This window comes from Vanellus vanellus (genome assembly GCF_965231255.1).
Source record: "Vanellus vanellus genome assembly, chromosome: 20".
Taxonomy (NCBI): domain Eukaryota; kingdom Metazoa; phylum Chordata; class Aves; order Charadriiformes; family Charadriidae; genus Vanellus; species Vanellus vanellus.
In genome coordinates this window covers 1,261,088-1,276,975 of record NC_138925.1, presented here as the reverse complement: position 1 = coordinate 1,276,975, position 15,888 = coordinate 1,261,088, and the positions used below count along the sequence as shown (strand labels likewise).

Sequence of the window (15,888 nt, the reverse complement as noted above, 5' to 3'; positions counted from 1 at the left end):
ATGCATTCCATGTGTCAGGTTCCTGGGCTGTTTGGGGTTCCTGGGATGCAGGACTGTGTCCTGGTGTTTCCCACAGGAGCATCCCAGGCTCTTTGCACAAGTGTTTGCTTCCTGTACCAACTCGTGCGCTCCCGACAGTGCCCAGCCTCCAGGCACACATGCTGATTATGCACACACAGCACATCCTGAATGCAAAACCAAGTGTCCAGTGAAACCAGGATGCCTGCCCCTGATCCCACACCCCTTCAGTGCTCAGTGTGCATGCACTGCATTACAGCATGCAGTTCACACTGAGCCCAGCAAAGTCCTCCACCAGGACACAGCACCCTGCTGCACCCATCACTGGCACACAGGCACCCAAGTACACTTTGTGCTCTCTCCTCCCCAAAGCTGGCAGTGTTTCTGAGATGCTTCCCATTCTCTGGGAGGGATTTGGGGTGTGCTATTCTGGGGTCACTGTGTCCTCGCTCCTGCAGAGCCCCTTTACACTCTAACGGTACCCAACCACTGCATCTTCTCTAGGATCCTGGGTCATGGCAAAGCCAAAAGCTGTTGGGAGGTGCAATAACTGGTAACTCTGAGCACCTCTGCAAGACGTGGAGGACCTACTTTCCTGGGACATCTGGGGCTGGAATGGCACCAGGGAACTTGAGAGCCCATGTGGGTGCTCGGCTTGTACCGGAGGTCTGCAGGGTTAACCCCTGCATTAGAGCATCACACTGGGAGCGGGCACCATTCAGTACTGCAAGGCCAAAGCTGGTGTCTGCTTCCCCAGAGATTCATTTCCAGAGCTTGGGACTGAGATGGTGGCAGTGTGGACAGTGTCTCTCTGGCATGCCTGGGTCTGCTTGGGCACCTGGTGACAAGGAGTTGAGGGATCCAGCACTGAGCTGTGACAAACCCTTTCAGCACTAGGAGTTGGAGCAGCAATGTAATAGCTGGTGGAAAAGCTGCTCTCCCACCAGCTTGATGGCTTGGTGGTATTCAGGAAACCATCAGCCCTTACCCCTTTGCTCCAAGGCTCATTGAAAAGACCACTGCTTAGCTGCACCCCTGGCCTGACAGCACCACCCAGTCTCCGCCAGCTGCCTTGGGAACTGCTGGAGTCCTCCCTGAGCCACAGCCCTGTCCCTGCCTGAACTGCTCTGCAAGCCCGTCCTGTGATACTGCTGATGACAGGATCTCTCCAGCGCTGTCTCCAGATGGACGGCTTCCCAGGCAGGCAGAGCAAAATACCTGGAGGGATCTGATGGTCTGGGCCGTTCCCAGGTCCTGGTGATGAGTGGTGCAGGCATGTCCCTGCAGGCACAATCCTCATCTTCTCTGAATGGGGAATTGTTGCCACCATGTGCTGTGAGACGGGCAGGGAGCCCCTCTCACTGCAGCACATAGGAAGCTGCTGGCAGCACTGTGGGGTGCCCCAGCATGGGATTCAGTATCTCCAGGGAACCCACTGGGATCCAGGGTGGGATGGAGGGTGTGCGACACTCTGCTCCCCCACCCCGAGCCCACTGAGCAAGTCTGGGGTGAGCATTATCCAAGGGATGTCCTGACAGTCGACGGAGAGAGATGCCCATCCTCCCTCACGTGCCTTTTCATGGGGTGAGTTGCTGGGGAGAGGGGAGGGCTACCATCACACACAGATCCCCTGTCCATGAGCGCATGGAAGAGTAAATAACCCCACCACATGTGGCGTAGGTGGGAGTCAGCATCTGTGGTTACCATGGGCAGGTATTAGTGATCATTCAACATTTAGATGGGGAAACAGTCGTGGCCGCTGTAGGGGGTCCGTTGACAGATGCTGAGTGTTTAATGCTGAGCAAGGTACTCAGCCGGCTTGGCAATTCTGGTGGCTCTAAGCAAGAGGGATGCAGAGGCTTCCTCGGCAGGGCCGTGGGGAGAATGTTCTCTGCTCCCGAGTCAGCCCAGACCCCTTGCCCGACGCCTGGCCTTGCCCACCCTGGGACAACTGCTGCGTCCTCCCAAACTCTGCTTTTCAAGGGGTTGGCCCTGTCTAAGGCGGCCAATGCGGCTGCAAACAGGCTGGGTGTTGTGAGCCCTGGCCGTGTTGCCCCTTGCTCCTGCTGCCCCAGCTCAAGGGCGAGTGGAGGGTGTCTGTCCCAGGACAATGTGGCATGGAAAGCATCAAGGGGGGGAGATTCTGCCTCTCTTCCCCGGCCCCAGACATGCCAGGGGAGCACGTGCAAAGGTTTTTCCTCTCTGTGCACACCGGGACTGAAGGGCAACCCCGTCCCCTTCACACCTGAGCCTGACAGAGCACGGAGCTCCCCACCGGACCACAGCTCAGGCTGCAAGTTTGACTCTCACAGCAGCTGGACGAGAGCAGTGAAGAGGGATGAGGAGCGTGAGAAGCAGCGGGGGCTGCTCGAGCATCGCGAGGGAGGGAGGATGGGTGGCAGGGGGGAGCAGGAGCCCGCCGTCCGGATGCTGGGGCTGGGTACAGCGTGCGCGTGTGGCGCGGGAAGGGGGGCTCGCTGCAGAGCCCACCCACCCCATTGGCTTGCGAGCGGTGACAGGCAGGCTGCTCCCTCCCTGCCGAGCCGCTCGCCTGTGTGGATGTGAGCAATGTGCGCAAAGTGCCTTTGCATTAGCCGGTGTGCGCCGTAGCTCTGGGCGCTCTCTCGCAGAGGTGCTGGGACGACCGAGGTGGCCCTGTCCCGTGCCTGGTGGCCCCGCTGGACCATGGCATGGGCACAGGGGGATCTGACATCCTCACTCTCCATCGTCATCGCTTTGGCTGCCTGCCTCTCCGCCACAACCAGCGAAGGTAGGAACTGGGGTGGCCCTGAAGCGACAGGGCAGCCTTGGGGGGACCCGCAGTATCGCTGCGGCTGTTTGGATGCATCTGCACGGGCTTGCTTGCTCTGCTGGGCTTAGCTTTTCCCTGCTCCCACGGGAGCGCAGCTCCAGGTTCCTGCCTGCCTGAGTTTGCTGATCCTGGAGCTTTTGCACCAGGGGCTAAACTTTGGAGCTGGGCAGGAGGACTTGATTTCTGCAGCAACGCCTGCCAGCTCTGCCCGGCCTCCCCTGTAAGGGTTGTGCTGCAGCATGCAGGGGTGGCTGCAGAGGGGACAGGGACACAGGCACCAGCTCAGCCACGGTGATCCCCATCACCAGAGCTGGCGGCAGCGCGGGGCCGTGCTTACTGGCCGGGTGGTGTGGGCTGTGATGGAGTGAGTGGGTGAGAACGCGAAGGTGTGCAGAGGATGCGGGGAGCTGGGAGGGCACTCAGGTGGGAAACTCATCGTGAGGGAAAGGGCTGGAAAGTTCTGAAGTGGAAAGTAGGGCTGCAGACAGGGACCCTCTCCTGACATCTCAGTGTCAGCCCCGTCAGGCCTGCTCCCTCCGCCCGGCCACTCTACCCTGCTGCCGGCTGCACTCATCCCCAGCCCTTGTCGGCAGTGCAAGCCCAGTCCAGTGTGTCGGGCCCCCCTCGGCTTCGGCAGCGCTGCTCCCGCCGCCTGCCACCCACCCGCTCGCCTGCCTCCTTCCGCGCTGGCGCTGACGGCACGGATGCTTCCCAGGTCTGCTGATCTTCATCACCCAGAGATCTGTTGTTCCCGCTCCCGAACATGTCCTTGGCACAGGCAGCAGCATCCTTCCTCCCTTCTGCTACGCCTGAGAGCCGCGGCCAGCACGGCACAGCCGTCTGCAGCGAGCTCCGGTGCCGGTGTCCCTACCCGGTGGTGGCAATGGCATCCCTCCCTGGTCCTGCCCCTGTGTCCCTGCCATCCTTCAGGCATGCCGAGGCCCATGGGCTGACACCATGATGCCTCGTGTGCTGTACGGCACCCCACCGGGCTGGGTCCTTGTGGCTTCTGCCATCTTCCAACACTCACCCGCACCTCCCCTCCCACCCAGCCTGTCTTCCTCACCTGTATCACCCATTTCTAGCTGTTTGCTCGTCCTAGCCCTGTTTTCTGCCAGCTCTCTGCTTCCTGGCACTCCTCCCGCTCCTTTACCTGCCGGCTTTCCTACCCTTGCAGGGGGATGCATTGGGTTCCCACAGCTGGGGACGGGCTCTCTGGGTGCAGGATGAGACCCCAGCACCCTGACACCCCCAGCCCTTGCTCGCCCTCCGCTCCATGGTGCAGCAGCCGCTCCATGTCCTGAGCCCTGGGCAGAGTGCAGTGCAGGATGCTGCCCGCGCTGCCCAGGGCTCTCGGCGCTGCAGCCCTGTCTGAACTGCGCTAACCCTGGGCATGGACAAGTGAAGCTGAGGCCTCTTTGCTTTCCTCTGTGGAGGAGATCGCTGGCTGCTGGGGTGGGCTTTATGGCATCTGTATGGACAGCCTGGCTCTGGATTGCTGTCTGCCTGTCCCTGGCTGGGAAAGACCTAAGTTTCCCGCAAGACCTTTTGGAAAGGAAAGTTAGTCTCAATAATAGCCTTGGTCAGGGGAATCTGTGGGGTTGGGGATGAGCCAGGCTCTGGGGAAGACCAAGCAGCCTTGGTCTGGGTTAGACCAGGCAGAAGGTGCTGGCTGGCATCAGAACAAAGGGTGAGAACCTGCAGAAAGCTGGTGGTGTTCCATGCGCCACCCCCGAGGATGCTCGTACTTCCGCGGGTACCGGGGCACTGCTCTGCAGTGGCACGGGGCATCTCAGTGCCAGCTGGCCCCACATTATGGGCAGTGGATTTGGGGATGTGGCTGCAAGCTTCTGCCAACACCCGATGTCTCAGGATGCTGGGATGGGCTGGTGGCAGCACCCGTGCCGGGGTGGTCATGGCACCGGTCGTTGAGCGCCCTGGCTTGAGGATGGGACTATAAACATGAAGAGGTCCTGCGAAGTACAGCACAGCCCTGGTGTCTCCTGAACTCTGGTTGTGCTGGGCTTTGCTACCCCATTTCTACAGTGTGTGGTATGTGTAGGCATGATGTGAGGGTGTAGCCACGGCACACAAGGGTGCCCCACTGCTGCCGACCATGACTTCTGCCTGCTGCCACAGCCACAGTCTGCTTCTTGCCATGCATCTCTGGCCATGCTACCCAGCAAACCCAATGCTCGTTTAAGAGCTGCAAGGTAGAAAATTACAGCTGCAAAGCAAATTTAAGGCTGGTGTGTGCCGCACTCTGTGTGTGCGTATTGGGAGGCAATTGGTATATAAAGACATGTATTAACCTGAATACAAGCTTCAGGCTGATTTTCTTCCCCTTCCAAGAGCTCCCAGTGCTTTTCTGTTTGCTGAAAAATTTGATCTAAGAAGTTTTGAGTTTATATTTTTGAACCCTTTCAGTCTTGTATGCGATGGGTGCTCTGGAAATGGAAGGAAAAGGGAATCACCATTCCATGGGAAATCTCCACTTTTCAGCGCAGCAGCCATTGCAAAAAGCATTGAAATCCCAAACTGAGAGTTTTTCTAGATGGGTGAAAATTTGCAGGATGGGGAAGATTTTCATTTGGAGCACTGAAAAATTTTTGTCTGAAATTGTTAAATTGTTTTAGAGCAGGGAAGTAGAAAAGTTATTTTCAGTAATATGAAGATAGTGTGATAGACTAAAATATTTACACTCTTACACACTGAATTGCACAGGCAAAAATATTAAAGTGGATATTTTATATGACACCACAAATGGAAGTTAAATAACAAATATGAAATATCTTTGTTGTATTGAAAGAAAATCAGATGAGCGGAAATTACCACATTTGGAGCTTGGGTGGGGGGTGACAAAATTGTATTTTCTGCCAGAAAATTGCACTTCAAATGCCGCTGCTGGGGTCTGCTCCCTCCCAGGTGATGCTCAGCTCTGCCTTCCGTCCGTGAGGTGGGCGACTCTCTTCCTCATCACAGCACAGCCCCCATGGCCCACGGCTGAGCTTGGGTGGTAACTTGGTGGGGAACATGGTGCGGCAGGGAAGGGGCACCTGGGGACATCTCCCCCAGCATTTCAGGGCACGTAGGGATGGCCGAGGCAAATAGCGGGTGATGGGGATAAGATGATGTACAGGGGGCATACCGGGGAGGATGCAGAGCTGGTGACACAGGCACGCTCGCCTTTTCCCTGCACCACGGGCTCGGTGATGGAGATATTTTGTTCCGCTCTGCAACAGGGATGGGACGCAGGAGAGCACCGGGGTCCTTGGAAAAACCCAGCAGCTTGCTGCGCCGCCGAAACAGGGGCCAGAGGAAGGGTGTGTGGCAATCTCCCCCACTAATCTCCTGATTGTAATCTCATTAATTGCCCCTCTGCTCAAACAGAAAAAGACATAAAAACTCATCTGTGCCTTTATTCAATGCTACTTTTCTTCCCCTTCTGCAGCAATGCCGAAGTCGGGGCTGCGGGAGAAGCAAAGCTCTGAAAGGGAGAGGAAATAGCTTTTTCAGTTGTAAAAAGGCTGCGAGGATGCCGTGTTCCTCGTAAGAATAGGAAACAAGAGGTTTTAGGTATACAGACTTTTGGTGATGGGGGATGGAGAAGAATTAGTTTAAAGCAGCGAGTCGATTTGGGTTTCGTTTGCAAAATAAAAAAAATAATCATTTTTGGGGTGTGTAATTTTTTGATTGCTCCCAAAATGCTGATATAAAACAAATACTTGCATGATTTTAGGTAGGTTCATGGGGATGTGTTTCTGTTCTCATCTTCATTTCCATCCTTCTTGTATTAATAGCTTATAAAACTTCTGGAAAATCAAACCCCAAATTTGCAGAAAAATAACACAGCGGAGCACAAAATGCACCTACTCCGTGAGTTTCTTTTCATTCTCCTTGAATTCTTGTTTCCTGATATCACGAGGGGTTTGTTTACAGTGACAATAAATGAGCACCCATTTTGGTGAAGGTGGAAATAAATCTGATTAATCCAAATTTAAGTACAACTGAAAACCTGATGAATTACTACAGGGATGGAGAAATTCCCTATTTTTTCGATTGCTGAGAAATGCTTAGAAAAATATTTTACCCAAAAGAAAAAAAAAAAAAAAAGGACAGGACAAAACAAAACAATGAACCCCAGCCCCGAAAGATGCTCTGCCAGGGAGGGAGGGAGAGCGGCTCGTCCCATGCATCCCGCTGGGATCGGTGCATGCGGGTCCCCATGGGCAAGACTCCGGGGAGCACCGGTTTCATCAAGACATCCTGACACCTCCGCTCTTTGTTTCGGTCGGGTCCTGCGTTTCGTACACCCCTGCTCGCCTCGCTGGCAACCTTCGGTGCTGCCTTGATCTCCGGGGGCAAATCCATTCATATGATAACTCTATTCATGCCCTGACAGTTTTTGATAGTTCATTCTCCTAACCCCAGCATGTTTGCATGACCAACACTCAAAATTATTCCTCTGTCACAGAGAAACAATTAACCCCTTCAGCCCTGGTAGTTTGAAAGTGAGTGGCGGGATCATGCAGTCCTATTTCCTTCGAAAAGAAACAAAATACCCCCATGTCCTGCCTGTGTAGGTGTGCGGCACTTAAGGTCATAAATAAAGGGATACAAGTCCTTTATAGATCAGGTCCAGCCACACCAATAAAGCCTAATGAACTGTGTTTGGCCCAGGGATACCATCCAGAAAGGTATTCAACATTTATCGGAAGACATCGGCAAAGACAGACCCGTCCCTGACTTTAATAATTTGTTCCATTGGTTCATCAGCCTCAACCTTAAAAAATAAGACCCCTCTTTTCCCTAATACACATTTGCCTGGCTTCACCTTCCAGTCATTTGTTCTTGTTAGGCTTTTCTTCCTAGATTAAAGAGCCTGTATTTTTCTGCTGTGAAGGTACACTGAGTGTGACCGGGTGCCTTGCACCCCTCGTGGGCACAAGCAGATCGGGCTCTGCAGGTTCCCCTCTCTCTTGTTTTTTTTTTTTCCCTCCAGCCCCGATATCACGGTTGTGCCTGTGGTATCATCTTCTCTGTCTCCAGTTTCTCATATTTAGCTCTAACTATGTAAGTGAGTGACAACAGTGCTGGCTGCAGCTGGATAGACCAGCTCCATCCCAGCATCAAGGGTGTGCACAAGTCACTGGATCCTTCCTTGGCTGCAATACCTTTTGTGTTAGGAAATTCTCCCACACAATTTTTAAGGACTTACAATATTTCGTTACTGGTGGCATGAGATATTCAGCCTGTCCCTTCAAATGTTTTTAGTATTGGTATTTTTGTCTGTAAAAATGTTCTGCTTTAGAAAGCTGTTTTTAAGAGAGCAAAGAAATTGCCTTTAAAAGAAATTAACTTGCTTTAAAAATGTCTCTGGGGTACAAACAGCTAAGCATGGTTTAGGGTGGCCAACTGGTGTGAGAGCAAAAGATGTCCTCAGAGACATTAGGGAAAAAACATCCGACAGCCTGAAAAACTGCCATTCAAAGCCCCTTCAGATAATCCAGATATGTGAGCAGATTTATGAAAATTCACATCTCCCTAATGAATCCTCCAGGATAAACCTCAAATCTTTGCCAGGACGGCTGGGATGCAGGAGTCAGTGGGAAGGGCAGGGTGTCTTTTCCGGAGTGCTGCAGAGTTTGTCCTGCTGATGGACTCATGGGCTCTGCTACAGGCACAAGTCTCCGGCACCAGGTCCGCCTGGGTCTGCAGTGGGTGGCATTGGAAGAGGCTGGGAGAGACACCGGGAAGTCCTGATTTTGGGTAAGAAACCTGTAAAATCCCATACAGGCAGACGCAGCGGGTGTGTGCTGTTCAGACAGGGTGTCGAAGCGCTGAGATGGTTTGGGATAAGGACCTGGGATGGCGTTAGGGGTTTGCTTAGCGTGAAGTTCAACTCCCAAAAAAACACAGCAGAAGTCAGAAACCTCAGCGGCTGAAGCAGAAAACACATTTGTGCCTATTTTGCTATACCCAACATGCGTGAGAGAAGAGTCAGGACCGGTGTGAGTACCAACCCAGAGAACCCCAAAGGAGCCACTGGCACAAACCCCTCTGGAGAGCGCTCCCGTTTCCCCGAGTCTTTACCACACAGGTTTCACTTACTGCAAGCAGAAGAGGTGTACTTTTTTTGTAAAAAAACCCAATTTTTAAATTGTTAAAAATAATTTTTAAAGACGGTCACGATATTGCATGAGATATTCAGCCTGTCCCAGAACCTGGGACTGCAGCTCGGTGGGAAGTCCTGGTCTGGGTGCTGTTCTTAGGGCTTCTGGGTTTGGGGACACTGGGCAGGGATGCAAGAAGCTGTCCTTTGACAGTGTGCGGGTTGAACCCATTAGCTCTCGCAGGGCTTTAGCCAAACGAGATGCCAAGGTGTGGCTGTGCGAGGTGCAGGATGCTGACGGACGGGTCTGTGCCGTCTCGCTGGCCCTTAGGCTGAGGACACTGTAAAGGAAAGGACTCGCATGACTCCCAGATGGTCAAATCCAGCCCTGGGGACACTAGGTTTGCAGACCCCTCCTTCAGGGCTGCAGGGACCCTTCAGCTGCCCTCTCCACTCCCCAGCGCCTGTCCCCTCCCCAGCCTTGCCGTGGTCCTGCTCACGTCGGATGTTTCCATGGAATTTCTTGCCTCCCTGACCTTTCTTACCCCCCCCTCCATCCCCAGAGCCTTCCCACCTCCTCCTCTGGCTTCTGCCCTGAATTACAACAAGTCAGCCGCCCCTTGAGTCCGAAATAGCTCCTTTCCCACCATCATGAGCTCCTGGACCGGGGACATGGAAATGTGCGCTCACCCCTTGCTCTGAGCATTGGGTCTGGCTGCGTACACCCCGTCCTCGAGCCCTGGGACAGCCCGGGTTTTTTTAACATTTCCAGTCAGTTATTTACGTCCAGCTGACCGTGCACCGTTTGCACCGAAACCTGTGTGTGACACGATGTGGAGATGCACACCGGTACTATAACACCCTGCCCGGCAGTGGGTAGTGTGTGCGCGCTTCAATTTGGGTTGCCTAAGCCGGCGTGCACAATTCGCCCTGGCTATCCCACCGCTCATGGGCATCAGGATTCTCAAACAGAGTAGGAAACAGGAGCATTTTACATCCATATTTTCTCACCTGTATTTCTGAGAGGGAACATTTTTTTGTTGTTTGGCTTTTGATGTGTTCTTTTTTTTTTTTTTTTTTTTTTCCTGCCCTGTAATTTCAAGGTTTTTAGCCCTGGAAATATTTTATTCAGGGTGTTTTGTTTTGTTTTGTTTTGTTTTGCTTCATTTTTTACTTTATTTCATGACATCTCAGCCTTACCACAGGTTATGCTCTTGCACTGCACATTATCTTACATGGTATCATGCAGGGTCTGGAAGGATCAGGTTGATAATTTTATTTTTAAAACGTGAACTGCGGCTTTTTGTTAGCACTGATTGAACAAACAATCTTTCTTCCTACATCAAAGTGTCTCCTGCTCCTGGTATACTGAAAAGGGGTGACCCTCTGGGCTGTCCTTACGGGTATTACATCTCCTGATGCATTACAAAATGATATAAAATTAAATACAGAAAGTTCACAGCAACAATCCAGAGGTCTGAGGAGAAATCCTGAAATGGGAACTAGGGCACATCCGAAAAGCAGCACTGCTTTTTCATGGCAATTGTTTAAAAATTGTTCTTTTTAATTTTTTTTTTTTTTTTTAGCCTGATTCTGGCATTTACAGAAATGTGAAAATCTCACGTTCCTGCTGGATTTTGTGACATCCTTTATATTTACCCGCAATGCTTTCCTATATTTCCACTCTGGGCAGCCGAGGCCAGCGGGTGCCGATGTGAGCACCATCCCCGCTGTGTCCTTAGTACGTGCAGCCTCGTGGACAAGCAGCTGCTTGTCAAAGCTCGCCTGGACCCGGCTGCTTGTGCGGCGGAGCACTGGTGTGCATCGCCCCACTGCCGTGGAGCCGACCCGGATCCGTGGGGCACATCCCCTGCGCACGGCTCCTGAATGGGAAGAGCTGACCCACCCTCCAGGCTTGCTGCTTTTACCTCGAAGCCCCAATGGTTGGCCTCGTGTGTTGGTGAATAAATGACTGTTTTTCTTTCTTTAAAGATAAATACTCTCCCGGGGAGGGGGAAGCTGAAAGTGAAGCATCACATCTTGTCCCCTCGCGATGCTCGGGGGCCGGTAGGACACAGCTTTGTTGCTCAGCTTTGCCTCCCGAGTTGGAAAGGTCGCGGCTGGCTATTCAGCACACCCCTGGATTAAATGGTGGGACACAAATAGCTGACCCACCCCGGCCCCACCTGCCCCTTCAAAGTCCTGCCTGAGCTTATGGGAAATTAATGCCGATGGCTCTTGTTCCCCTCCTCTCAGGGAGCTTCTCCCTGCCCCTTTCCCATACCTCGACTCTCTATTCTTGTTGCAGATAACTGTCCCCATTGTCGTTCCTGGAGGGCTGTGGGGCACCGGGTGGGCTGTGGGGCCGTGGGGCTGCTTGTGCATGGGGTATACATATATACATATACCATGGGGTATACAGACCTGTGTGGGGCTGCGGGGGCTGAGCCCGACGGTGTTTGGGTAGCGGGGAGCAGGAACGTCTAACCGTGCTGATAAGAGTTTAATTATCGATGCAAAAGGCGTTGTTGCATGGGGGGGAGCCTTGCTGTGAATCTTGGGAGGCCTTTGAAGTTGTGATGGAGAGGAACTGAAGCCCAAGGGAACAGGGCTGCTCCCACTGACCCTTCCTCCCCATGCCTGCGCTACAAAGCCCCTGCCTGGGAGGGAGACAGCAGAGTAATTAGAGTGAGGACTGCAGTGGGTTAACAATTAACGAGGGAGCTCAGAACCCCCTTTGGTCCCCCACTGCTCTTCTAGAGGTTGGAGCTCAGCGCATCCCCCAGTGTGTCACCCCAGGGCTTGTCCCACCACCCCACCATGCACACCCGGGCCGGCTGAGGGTCCGTAGGCTCCCCTGGGCTGGGCAGCCATGGATCCCATGGTACTGTTCCTGAGCCTGGGATGCTTGGATGTGGGACCCCAAGGTGCCGGCACCTCTGTTTGTAGAGATGTAATATATTCCTGCAGGAGCCACGGCCACCAGTGCAAGTGTTGAAAAGGGTTTCTGAGCACTCTCTTTATAGAAATAGATATATGGCAAGAGATATATGGACCAGGCAAAATGCACATCTAGCATCCAGCTAATCCCTGCTTCGTTTTCCTCATTCATTCCAGGCGGCGTTTAGAATTTGGTAGATATGGATGAATATACGGGTACGGATATGGATAGGGATATAGATATAAAAATAAAGATGTATGTATAAATAAATTATACATATATGTATACATCATATACATATACATCATATACATACACCTAATCTTTGACTCCTGCATAGTCTGCGTCTATGAGATTGCAACGTGCCCTAGTCGCACAACTTTACATGCTCCTTTACAAAGGAGCAAGTAGGTCTGCCTTGCATGAGACTCCGTCTCAAGACCCCAGTTGGCGCTGGGGAAGCGACCTGCTCACTCCTAGGTGCTTCCATTTGAACGGGCAATCACGCTTGACAGCCCTTCCACCAGTGCGAGAATTTCCCCTGACACCTCCTGGTGTTTTGGCTCAATACGCCGAGTCAAGGCCAAGGCACAGAATAGGGAAAATACAAAATGGTGCTCAGGAATACAAAATGGAGCTCGCAGTTTGAGACTGATACGTGCAGACAGTCCATAACATCAAACAGAATTGCCCAGCTGTAGGAGAGAGGTCTCCCAAACCAGCACGTTTTCTGAGAAACCTTTTAGCTGAAAGGGGTCCTTTGTGGCGGTCTCGCTCACCCTCCGGCATCAAGGGCGGGCTTTTTCTGAGCATCGCGTCCGGAGAAGCGATGCAGACGGGAGATCACCTGCAAGGGGCTGGACGGGGAACTTGTCGCATGTGATGCGTCGGGTTGCCCTCAGTGGTGGTCTGTAGCCTTTCCCTGAAATGGAAGGTTGGGTTTCGGGAGAGTGTTGGTCTCCCCATATCCGAGCACAGCATGTAATAACGCTGCTAGATGGATGCTCATATCCGCAAATGTGTGCTGTGCCTTGAGTTAACGCTAGAGCTCTTGGACACACAATGCCTTTATATTTGTGCAATGCCCACTGCAGTGGGCTTAATGCATAGGACTCATGCATGCACTCAGCTAAAATGTTTGCTAAGGAATAAAATAAATAACTTAGCCTTCTTGGTGCAAAAAAGCACAAGCAACCTGCTCCACAACATGTTGCAGAGAATGGAAGCTCATCTAGTTATTTGTGCACCAAAGCATCCGCAAGGAGATGGCTGCTTCATCTATACGTGGTTGGGTCACAACCATATCATCCACATGGTGGGATGGGGGTGTAGCAAGCTGGTTCCAGGTCCACACACCACTGTGCAGACAAGCCTGGGGTGCGTCCCACCATGGCTGCTCCAATCTCAGCATCATTCCCTATGGCGTGATGCTCCAGCTGGACCCCAGTCCATCCAGGCTCCTTGTGCTGCCTGGGAAGAAGCGAGAGGCAGCTGCGTCCATCGCTGAGCATCTCAGCGTGGGAAAGAAGGTGCAGAGGCCACGGCGGGGGGGAGAGAGGGTTTGCGAAAGTGGTCCCCTCCCCGCAGCCTGCCTGCTGAGGGTCACCAGGACCGTGCTCCTGCACTGTGAGCAGGGAAACTCCCGAGCCCGGGCTCCTGCTGGGCGAATTACCCAGGGAAAATAGGCAGAAAATCTTCAGATTAACAATAACAAATAAAAATGGATTTGAGATCTCTGAGGTAATTACTCCGTGCTGAGGGCAAGGGGCCTCTTTAGCAGTGGGAGCAGCACCGTGCGGGGAGTGGAGGGGCTTGGCCTGCTGTTGGGCCAATGGCGTCACACAAGAAACCCTGGAAATTCTTTCAAATTGTTCTGCTAACATTAATAAATGCCTCAAAACCTCCTAATCTGCTCTGTCAGGAGCATGACGTCCGGGCGTTTCACAGCCAGCTCACGTCTCTGCTCCTCTCTCCCCCCTCTCCTCCTTCCCTGCCTGGTAATAGTAAATGAAAGTGGCACCCGTTCCTCCGGCTGCTGTGTCCAGCATCACGCTGAGCCCAGCCTCTGCCGCGGCTGGAGCCGCTGTCCCGATGTGCCCTGTCCCCGCTGTGACAAGCCGGTGCTTTGCGCCAAGACCACCATCCCTCTAGAGCCCGGGGACCAGATGAGACCTGGTGCTGCAGCAGGGATGCTGCACCAAGTCGCCTCGAGGTCCAGCTTGGTGCACTGCTGAAGGGTGAGGAAAAGCAGCCATCACGGATGCAGCCTCAGGGGCAAAGAGTGCTGGGGAAAGCTGGAGGCACTGGAGGTCCCCGAGGGAGTTTGGTGCTGATGAGGGGTGACGAGGAATGGGTGTGCTGGCATCGGTGCCCACTGCACTCACTCCCAAGGGTCAGGGCACCTTGCTGGCATCCTCTCCTGAGCCTCCATCCCTGTGGATCTGCACTCTGGAGCTTGGGCTTGGGGTCCTTCCCCAGGAGCTGAGCAAGTCGGGGGGTTATCAGGCAGTGGCAAGGTTTTTCTCTGCCTGATGCTGCGGGACCTGGGTGTGGGGCTCACGGGCAGCAGATGACACTCAGGGGTGGCTCATCCTGCGCATGCAGCAACGCTGTGGCATCCCACTTTCCCCTCCCTGCTGACACTGCACAGATTTCCACGGGAAGCTCCTGAGCACATTCAAAGGCATCCTCACCTCTCCCCCTGCAGAAGCTGTTCCCCTCTTTTTGCAGATTTGCCCACATCTCCTCGTTAAGCTGGGCTCCCGGTGGTGGCAGGGCTTTTGAAGGGTTGGCTTTGATGGGGCTCCTCATGCAGCCTGTCCCCCATGGTCTGGCCTCTCCCGTAGGGTGTCAGCCAAGACCATGGGGGGTCACTTTGTGCCAGAGCCGGGCACAGCAGTGTGTAATTACAACGGCTGCTGGAGTGCAGACTTCAAACCGGTGATGCTGGGAGGGATGGGAGTCTAAAGGGCTCCACGGAGCCTCTGGAAGAGGAGTGTCCAAGCAAGAAATGATGCTTCTGTTGCATCAGTGTTGGCCCAGGGTAGGACTGGTGTACAATGTGATGCTTGGAGTTTGTTTCCCTGTATGCCCCTTGCTTTGCATCCCCTCTGACCTACTCTGCATCCCCTCTGACCTGTTGTTTGCAGCCTCCTCTCCTCCAAAAGAACACGTTGCTCTCATTCTTGTGGCTGATACTGATACAACCCCACCCTGACTATACCCCGAACCAACAGCTCTGGGAAGCATCACTTGTTGCCATCCTCTCACTCCATATCTGCCTCAGCTGCAGCCAGGCAGGTCCGTGGCAGCAGCCCCATGGATTGATGGGCACAGGGGACAATCAAGTGAGTGGGGTGAGAGGAGGGGTGACCTGAGGTTCGGTTCCTCACCCCTCGGGGAGGGGGAGCAAGCTTTCTAACGCAACATTTTGTTCCTGTGTTTTCCAGTGAACTTGCTAGACACGTCAACAATCCTGGGGGACTGGGGCTGGATGACTTATCCCTCGCACGGAGTAAGTATGAACTGCTGGCATGTGGGGGACCTCAGTGGGACAAGTCACCACAGGTCCCTGTGGGGAGGGTGGATGGACATGGGAAAATGTCAGCCTCAAAGACTAGCAGTGGGATGCACCTGGTTTGGAAATGCCATTTAACTGCTCCTTTCCCCTGGTAGGGACCAGGTTGTCACCAGGTCCTGAGCTTTGAGGGAATTCAAGAACTGGGCCACCTGTGGGCATTTACGCTGAGAAGCATTTTGTTCCTCTTTCCACCAGAGGAGCGTCAGGAGGAACAGCCCAAAATGACTGGGAAGCTCTCAGCCTCCTGTGACCAGAGGAGTTTGCTGTGGGCGAGAGGGGCAAGGGGGCATCCTTGTGGATGGTTTCTTACAGGGGATGGGGGTTCTAAATGCATAGCCCTGTGTTGTGGCTGGGAGGGATGGAGGGGTGATGACCCCCAAGCGAGCCTGCCATCTCTGCTGGCTGGATCCTCTGGGCATGTTCCC

At 53.6% G+C, this 15,888-nt stretch overlaps 1 protein-coding gene across 1 annotated transcript in view; it reads left to right on the top strand.

Moving 5' to 3' along the window:
• Nucleotides 1-2,703: 2,703 nt before the first annotated feature.
• EPHA8 (EPH receptor A8) overlaps nucleotides 2,704-15,888 on the top strand; it is a gene marked incomplete at both ends in the record, with an annotated part of 53,414 nt that continues 40,229 nt past the window's right edge. Inside the window, 2 exons of the mRNA XM_082493607.1 lie at nucleotides 2,704-2,788; nucleotides 15,333-15,397. Of these exons, the coding sequence (XP_082349733.1) occupies nucleotides 2,704-2,788; nucleotides 15,333-15,397 (150 nt within the window). The remainder of the gene's footprint in view (nucleotides 2,789-15,332; nucleotides 15,398-15,888) is intronic.